Source organism: Formica exsecta, unplaced genomic scaffold, assembly GCF_003651465.1.
Source record: "Formica exsecta isolate Colony F162 unplaced genomic scaffold, ASM365146v1 scaffold543, whole genome shotgun sequence".
Lineage (NCBI taxonomy): Eukaryota > Metazoa > Arthropoda > Insecta > Hymenoptera > Formicidae > Formica > Formica exsecta.
In genome coordinates, this window is record NW_021852672.1 from 188,304 (window position 1) to 197,786 (window position 9,483).

Here is a 9,483-nt window from a genome sequence, read left to right on the forward strand (position 1 = left end):
CCGTCCACGACTTCTCGATAGCGGAGTACGATTTGGCGAGACGAACGTAACCTATTCGTCTCGTGCGTCTCGCGTTGTGTCACCGCGTCCCGCGCTGATTCATACACGCTTATTGTCGCGCGTTCCAAACGAATAACTCATACCGATATGTTACGATACGCGGAGGAGAGCAGCGATTGAGAATCTTAACCGAGAATTAACCAATCCATGTTCGACATGACTGCGATCACGTTTCTTTTATTTATCTACAGTGTTTACTTTGCGTGCGCTCAAAAGTACGAGGGCTGTTTCCACAGTTCCGCCTCGGATCCCGAATTACCATCGCCGACACTGGCATACGCCAGCGTACCTGCCGAGTGTACAAAGAAATGTCGTTCTCATTATTATATGTAAGTTTGTAATGCTTGTGAGATACATTGACGTGTGTGGAAGGGGTTTTAAAATGCCTTTGTTTTATATATAGGTTCGCGGCATTGATGAACGGGCAACTGTGTTACTGCATCAGCAGATTCGGTCAGAAAGGTCCGTCGAATAGCTGTAACGTTCCTTGCACCAACGATCCTAATAATTATTGCGGCAGCTATGAAGCTATGAGCGTTTATGCCACTGGTCAGCAAGGTATGATTTCTAAATAATATAAATTCTTCGCTTTGTAACTTCCATATTATGTATCTAATACATATAGTACATTGTTTTATTACATATAGTATATAATGCATTGTATATTGTTATACAAAAGATTTTTTTTGTTGATAAAATAGCACGATCCATATTCACATGTGTTTAACGCAACAAAATAAAATATATAAATATATATGTCAAAAAGAAATATTTATTTTTTAGGGCCAAGTCCACCGAGGAGGATACAAGTAACTAGGGACGACATAGATGCTCTTGTAGTAACGTGGCAACCGCCTGATATACCCAATGGGAATGTTACGTTTTACACTGTACGCGCTATCGCTATAAAAACGCATGCTAGTAACGTTTTACCGCCCGTCGAGAGTCAGATTCAGGGAGGTGCATCGAACAGCACGATCCTGAAAGGTCTTCAACCAGGCACCAAGTATAATATATCTATTGTTGCCAGTAATACGCAGGGGCTTAGCGATCCAGCGTACGCCGTGGCATGGACCTTGATAGGACCTCCCGATAAACCAGTTACTCCCGAGATATTGGAACGTGGCGATAGCACCGTAACCGTCATGCTCACCGAGGGTCACAGCGAATACGGACCGATCAGCGCGTACGAAGTAGTTGTTGTACAAACTGGCACTATACCTCCAGTTGGTCCCCACGTTGAGTACGTAAACTATGAGAGCGCATCAAAGCAGGGTTTAAATTACTACATTACTGCGCAATTCGACCCTTCGGACTTTCATAGATACAAGAGATTCATCGTAGGCGACGGCAAGATGATTGGAGGATACTATAACATTCCGTTGAAAAATCACTTTGTATCCGTACAGGTCGGCCTGGTGGTGATTTCTCGAATAGGGATGGAGATACAACGTTCCTATTCCGATCTGGCCAATAACGTGCTCAATCGCGAAGCGACAGCGACGAGTCAAATGGATTCGACCGCTCTCGCGTTATGCATAGCAATCACAATCTTAAGTATACTGCTCGGCGCTTCGATATTCTTATACTTTGTATTGCGACGGCGACACGAAAGATTTAATATGCGGAAGCTGCCGGAGCAACAGGAGCTCACGTTGCAAGGCCCGGTTTATGAGGTGGATAATATGGGTTACATTCCGGAGGATATTCCCGAGAGAGTGAATCATTATCAAGAATTGAAAAAGAAAGTGTGGAGTATACCGCGAAACGCTCTATCCGTCGATAGTTTTGTAGTGCGCAGAGGTCGATTCGGCACTGTGCATGCTGGAACTGTCTCGAAGGATGATGGGTCCTCTAATCCGGTCACGATTCACACCATAGCCGATGGCGCCCTGAAAGGATCCGACAAGAAGCATATGCTCAGAGAATTAGACGTGTGCATTCGAGCGGGTTCCATGAAGTATCTCACGGGACTCGTAGGAACCTGCGAGACCTCCGATACGCTGTACGTCGTGCTCGAATCGCCACCGCACATCTTGAAAAATCGTCTGTTAGGCGCGCGATCCGGGGATGCGTTTCCGACAGATCGAATACTGTCCATTTCGACCTCGATAGCGGTCGCGTTGCAATATCTGGCGGATTATAAGATCGTTCATACTCGCCTTTGCGCACGAAATGTGGGCCTAACAAATGATTGGACGCCTAAACTTATTGGTCACGGTATCGGCAAGTACTCTTTGGAAGACGTCAAGTATGTCAGATGGACGGCGATCGAATGCTTCGATCGGCAGAAGAAACATCAACCGGGTGTAATCTGGTCGTTCGGCGTACTTTTGTGGGAGATACTTAGCATGGGTGGTACGCCATACTCGACTTTAACTCTTGACAGTGAGGTGGAGGACGCGGTTGTGCGAGGTATACGTTTACCGCAATTGTTGGACGTCCCGGATCCGATTTACGAAGTTATGTCGTCTTGCTGGCGAGACGATCCCGAAGAGCGGCCAACGTTCGATGAACTTACACGACTGGTAAGAAAATAAAATTCGAGAGATTTTATATTATTTTAAATATTTTTAACAATATATATAACGCGTATTTCTATATATCGCGTTGATTACAGAAAAGAAATTCTTATTTATTATAAAAATATGAAATATTTATTAACTAAAATATCTATGTATGATTCTCATTTTTGTAGGATACTCTGACTATGTGTCCCATTACCGCAATCACGGAGCCTTATATACCGGAATTGGAGTTGAATTAATTTCAATTGACATATTTTTATGTATATTACGTAATGTAAATTATATATAATATACATTACGTAATTACATTACATTATTATCCATCTTATTACGTATATCTTTATTTGTTTAATGAAAGCATCGAGTTTCATTTTTTTTAAATATTGTATTCACAAGAGAATCTCATAGGTTTTATCATCATACATGTGTATGTATGTATGTATGTACGTATATATACACAGATCTTTCGCGTAGCATATTTACATTTTATCTTTGATATATCCTAAATTTAAATTGTATTACATAAATGTAATATGTAAGAAGTAAATTTTACAAAGTATTGATACAATTTCCGTCCATGTTTAGCATAAAATAACTGAGATTAATATATGATTGGTCAGTAACGAAGATAAGGTAAAGTTATAAGAATTGACACGAATATAAAATATATGCATCACGTATTATTTAAATATAATAGAAAATATAGTTTTATTTTCACACATTTTTTATTTCTACATTTTTTTTAAATATTTTTATTTCTTTATTTTTATTCATAGATATTAATCTTATCCAAATCATTTTGTTGGTTTTATTAAAATCAAATTTTTTTTTTTAATAGTACCTTTGTGATGTGCATGACTAAATCCACATGATGTACTTAAACGATAATATACTCTCATTCTCTTCAAGTACAAATATATTATTATCAAATTAATATGCATCTATAGTGTAAATTTTGTTGAACGAATTATCAGCAAAACCAAAATTGCTCTGAAGCATAGCTTTGATCGTAAGCTGAAGATGTATGTGTAATCTTTTACAAACACAAACATTTAAATCGAAATATTTTTTTTTAAAGAGTTTTATCATGAATCTTTTATATGTATGAGATATACCATTTAATGTATGATTTATACCACATATGAATCATACTTTTGTTTTAAATCGCAATATAGATTTCTAAATGTATATGTTTTAATTTGCCAATGTTGTTACCATGTGCATTTATATTTTTTATTATACACTTTTAAGCTTTTTTTAAATAAAAGTATATGTATATTTTGTATATTATGCAAAGAGACGTGTCATTTTATATTGTAAGATTGCGATACAATGTGTCTGTGTATGTAAGGCAAGAAATAAGATTTTTTATATATATTTTTTTCTACGTTAATTTTATATTTCTTATTCCCGATTGCAAAAAAAGAAATAAAAAGAAGATATTTGATTTGTCAAATGAAAATCTTATTTTTTCGTTAACGCTTATTCTGTGAAATCACGAACGCAAACTTTCGCATTTGCAGTTTTTAGATTTTTCTAATCTTTTACATTTATATTCTATAAAAAAAATTTATTTTTACGTTACTGTTTTTTAAACGCTTAATTCTTTATAAAAGATAAGCAAAATAATATTATGTATCAACTTTTTACTTATTACTATCTTTATCTACGATCAATCATCTCGAAGCGGACGATATTTTTATGTCGTATGAGGTGACGAGACTTTGCTGGAATGAGAATGCGCTGGTTTAGGACCAATCGTGGGTGTTCTGTTTGAGGCAGGACATAGAACCTGTTTGTACGCTTCCCTGTACAGTTTGTTGGTACCGGCATAGATGAAAGGATTTATTACCGCCGAGGCCCAAGCGAGCACGGACGCTACTACGTGGAGTATCGGGATCTTCATTTTCTCGTCGATTACGTTCACCAGCATCAATGGCATGAAACACATCAAGAAGCAGAGAAATATGGTAAGCATGAGTCTAGTCACTCTGGAATCCTCCCTTCGTTGGAATCCACCGCCTCGTCTACCAGCGCGTCTTTCCGCTGCGTGTGCCTCGAGATTCTTCCGGCTACTCCGCACGCGCCAATATATGCAGAGATACGAAACACTGATCACTACGCACGGTACAACGAAGCCTAGAACGAACAGAAACTTCTTCGGGCTGGAACCGTTTTTTTTCAATATGGTGCACGAGAAAGTGGCTGAATCCAGTCCTAGAGTGCCCCAGAGACCCAACAAGGGTGGCAGCAGCATCAAGAAGCTTAGAGTCCATATGGCTATTAACATCAGCGTTATGCCGCGACCGGTATATAATTGATTGTAGATGTCCGATTGTGAAATCAGTACATATCTAGAAGAATCAAGAGTCAGTCACGCATATGTGCTATTTTACTAACGCAAAATATTTAAGGTATTTTTAAGAATATATTATAACTGATATGTTTTTGCCGCATAATGTGTATATTTTTAAAAATTATCTCAAGATATAAATATTTCTTATATATATCGAAGAGTGTAGGCTTCGAGGTATGTTCAATGGAACTTACCTGTTAATAGTAATGGCTACCATACTGAGCAAAGATACGGCGACATTTCCGTAAAAAAATAAGGGAAATATCTTGCACAGAGTCTCGCCCAGAATCCATGCTTCGTTCAAATATCTACTGGCGGTTAGAGGCAAGTTAACCGCCGAGAAGATCAAGTCGGAGATACTGAGGCATATCACAAACGCCGTGGTGGCATGTCGTCTCAATCTGGTGTATTTTAATAACGCAATTACCGTCACTAGATTGCCTGGAATTTAGACATCCATGTCTCAGAGGTTGCGGTCGAAAATTTAAATCTATAGAGTTGCTGTAGGTGGGCCTAAAAGACGATTCTAAAGGATAAAGGATGTTACCTAACACTCCGATAATGCTGAACATTATAGCGCAAGCAGCGGCAACGATAGTCACAGATCGCGCGAATGGCTTGTAGTCTCCATCTTCTGCAGTAATTTCAATATTAAATTCTGCAGCAAAGATCGTTTTATTTGCCGCAAAATGCTCCATCTTTTATCGAATGTGCAGGAAGCGGCCCTTCTTTCCTCTCATTCTTCGAAAGGTTGAAAGTCAATGCGGCTCACGTGCTGTAAGAAAGTAAAAAAAAAAAAAAAAACATTCTTACAAAAGAATTTATTTTCCTTTATGATATCTTAGTTTTGAAAGATTTTTTTTCTTGATATTTATATTTTTAAATGTCTGATTTCTTTATTTTTAAACTTTTCCGATTTATGAAAATTAAAATGGATAGGCAAAAATAGAAGGGAATAGAGAAATAAATCAGAATAAAATTTTAGAACAAGTTCCTCTTATTTTGGAGATAGTAATGTTTAAAACAGATTTGTGTTTTTTAATTCACCTATCTCTGGCAGGATAAAATGTCACAATTAGTCCAACGATTCTCTCGCGTTTACGCACTGACTTTCCTCATTCATTTATATTCATTTACACGATGGATACTTTCCTTTTCATTCATTGACTTTTCTGTCTACTTTCTGTCTACTAACTCTCAATCTTCTCGCGATTGATGTTGCTCTTGGAGAAACGGTCCGCGGAAAGAAGAGAGAAAGAAGAAAGAGCACACACACCCTTCAAGATGTATATTCAGAGAGTCGCCTCTTATCGTGCGTGCCGCATCAATTCATTTCCACATCTCTTCTCGCGTTGCTAGCACTCTTCCTCTTTAAAAACACAAGTTAATCGCTGATAAATTTTTGTGACCTTCTCAGAATACTGATCCCCCTGTCTAACCGGCAATGCGACAACTTGAACTTTGATCTCCAATAGAAAGAGTTCGCTGAATCATTTCACGTTGTTACATCGTAGCTGTTCCTCGGGAGGTATTCCTCATCCAAAAATTATTGTGATGTTTTATGGCGATCACTATTAAATCACTATCCGTCCACAATTCGTCCCAAATATCTTCTCTCTATCTCGTGACCGATTTTTAATCGCTTTAGTTTAACTTTTTTTGGACCAGAGTCGTTTTGAACCAAGTTGTTCTCGAAAATAAAACATGTATTTTCCATTTGCTATCCATTTCAGCGATCGTTTCTTCCACGCAGAGTAGATTTCTTATAAACGCTTCGTCCCTGTATCTGAAGATTATTATTATATTCTTATTATTTTCTATTTTTTTAACTTTTTAAATCTTATGTCCTTTTACTGTTTCGATTTGTTTATCAACTAATATCGTGGGTTATACTACGGTCAACACTTGAATTGCTTCCGTTATTCCGGCAGACGCTCGTCTCCAGACTGACGAACTCCGTTGACTCGTATACCCTTTACGAGTACAAGGTATTCCTCATCCAAAAATTATTGTGATGTTTTATGGCGATCACTATTAAATCACTATCCAAACAATTCGTCCCAAATATCTTCTCTCTATCTCGTGACCGATTTTTAATCGCTTTAGTTTAACTTTTTTTGGACCAGAGTCGTTTTGAACCAAGTTGTTCTCGAAAATAAAACATGTATTTTCCATTTGCTATCCATTTCAGCGATCGTTTCTTCCACGCAGAGTAGATTTCTTATAAACGCTTCGTCCCTGTATCTGAAGATTATTATTATATTCTTATTATTTTCTATTTTTTTAACTTTTTAAATCTTATGTCCTTTTACTGTTTCGATTTGTTTATCAACTAATATCGTGGGTTATACTACAACACTATACGTCAACACTTGAATTGCTTCCGTTATTCCGGCAGACGCTCGTCTCCAGACTGACGAACTCCGTTGACTCGTATACCCTTTACGAGTACACCACAAGTCTCCTTATCTAACTCACTCGATTTAACTGCTCCCCTTCTTCTTCTTGTTCTTCTTCTTTGTCCTTTTCTTTCGCTTTCTTTTCGATTTTGGATTCTTTTGATTGAAGTTGTTGAAACATTTAAATCTTATGTTCACATTTCTAAATATCAAATCACGTGTTTAGACACTAAATTTATGTATGTATGATGCGAGCTATAGAATAATTGATATAATAATAAAATAATATATTGTGCCTACAATTACACAGTAACGATTGATTGATTAATCATCGATTGTCGTTTTGTTTCGACATTAATAAAATTAATCTGTTGAGAACTCTGACGAAATTGCATCACATATTTTTTTGAAGAACGTATATATGATTAATTTTGGTCAAAATGTTTCTGGACGAAAGATGTTAAAAAAAGAAAAAAAGAGACACAAAATTAAATTTGTATTAAAATTAGTATAATATCAGTAATTTTAATTTAAGTAAATGTAGTTTTTAATTTAAATAAATGATCCTAAATGATTGATTAATTGTAGCAAATCATATTAAATGGCGATAAAAATTTTGTTTAAACGGTTTGTTTAAATAATCCATTTTTTTTGCTATACAGAGAAAATGAAAAATATGCTTTAAATCAATTATATCGTGATATCTTATGATATTAATTATATTTATATAATAGAGAATTGAAGAGATAGCTTATAAAAATTCTATAGTTTCAATCTGAATCGATTTATTAAATTTCAATATATGTGTATGAAATTGTGAGAATTATTGTAAATTTCTCTCTCTTTTGTTCTTTGATGTATCGAGTTTACAAAGAATCTTGATGCACTTTACGTTTCAAAAATAACGACTAAGAGAATACTAAACTTTAATGATATATATATAATTATTTTGATTTTTTTTTATTGGTTCGTTCTATTTATCGCATTCCATTTTGTTCCGTTTTCATCCATTTCGTTGTTTGGTCTTGCATGATCGAAAGTTTATCCGACTAACTTGGGCCGCGCCTCGCTTTTCTTTTTATACAGAAGGCCGCATTGTCAAAAAAGAGGAATCGATAAAGATGGATCATTGTTGAATCGCACATTATTTTATCACGCGCATTAATTAAAGATGAAAACAGAAAAATTTTGGACATTGCGTTACAAAAAATAAAAAGATCAGTCATAGAATCCGTCCTTGAGCTATCATTCGGCGATGTACCGAAACACTTATTGGTATGTTCACGTCGTAATATTATTGAAGTATGTTTATCCACATCTTTTTCTTATGTTCACCTTTGATTTTCACTTTACCCAAACCATAAATATACATGTAAACACCACACACGTGTATATACAATATAATACATTTGATAATTAAATCATATATAAAAAATGATATAATAATTATATAATTTTGCAAATATTTTGTTTTAATATATAATTGTTACCTGTAATAATAATTTTCCTGAAGAGTAATATAAGGAATTAAAGTCTAAATTATATAAGGGCTAGGTCGTTTTTTCTAAACTAATGTCTCGCGTATCAGTTCATGAATTTCAATGAAGTTAATTCACGCGATTCGATGCACATGCTCCGCGTATTTACATCTTTCTGAAACACGTGACAAATAAAATACTCGTACGTGAATTACTGCGCAGGCGGCACGTGTCTCATTTACTGTATTAGGAAGCACATATAAACGTTTAAGATACACTGCTATCTACAAAAGTATTCTAAACACTTATTTCATTTTAGACATACATCGAATCACAAGTTGCCTTCGGTTCACACGTGAAATCTGCGATGAGAAATACGCCAACCGTTGCACCGACAGTCGACTAACTAGCTCTTTCCCGATTCTCGAACGATCGGCGAAAGCGAATGTGACTTACGTCCGTAGGCAGCAGCTGTCAACAGCCACAAAGGGCCACCGAACAATCGGAAGGAGTGGCTCTCGACAAATAAACTCACCCTACTTGCCTTCTTTCATCCCCTCTGCGGCGCGCATCAGCCGACTGCCGAGCTCTTCCAGCTGATTAAAGGTAGGTTTGGACTCTGCGGGGCATAGTAATGGGGGGGGGGGGGGGGAAGGGGGGGA

At 36.5% G+C, this 9,483-nt stretch overlaps 2 protein-coding genes across 7 annotated transcripts; one reads left to right on the forward strand and one right to left on the reverse strand.

Moving 5' to 3' along the window:
- The first annotated feature begins 176 nt into the window (after window positions 1-176).
- Window positions 177-4,041, forward strand: LOC115241961 (putative tyrosine-protein kinase Wsck). The gene is made up of 4 exons (XM_029817950.1): window positions 177-389; window positions 464-618; window positions 844-2,588; window positions 2,759-4,041. The coding sequence occupies exons 1-4, from the start codon at window positions 208-210 to the stop codon at window positions 2,825-2,827; spliced, it is 2,151 nt and encodes a 716-aa protein (XP_029673810.1). The 5' UTR covers window positions 177-207; the 3' UTR covers window positions 2,828-4,041.
- Window positions 2,959-9,397, reverse strand: LOC115241963 (protein trapped in endoderm-1). 6 transcript variants are annotated; one of them, XM_029817957.1, is made up of 4 exons: window positions 9,357-9,397; window positions 5,492-5,719; window positions 5,139-5,385; window positions 2,959-4,942 (listed from the first exon to the last, which is right to left on the reverse strand). In XM_029817957.1, the coding sequence occupies exons 2-4, from the start codon at window positions 5,640-5,642 to the stop codon at window positions 4,288-4,290; spliced, it is 1,053 nt and encodes a 350-aa protein (XP_029673817.1). In that variant the 5' UTR covers window positions 5,643-5,719; window positions 9,357-9,397; the 3' UTR covers window positions 2,959-4,287. The 6 variants fall into 6 exon arrangements, with proteins under 6 accessions (XP_029673817.1, XP_029673819.1, XP_029673813.1 ...); XM_029817959.1 differs by lacking the exon at window positions 9,357-9,397 and adding an exon at window positions 9,278-9,320; XM_029817953.1 differs by lacking the exon at window positions 9,357-9,397 and adding an exon at window positions 9,147-9,315.
- Between the last annotated feature and the right edge of the window lie 86 nt (window positions 9,398-9,483).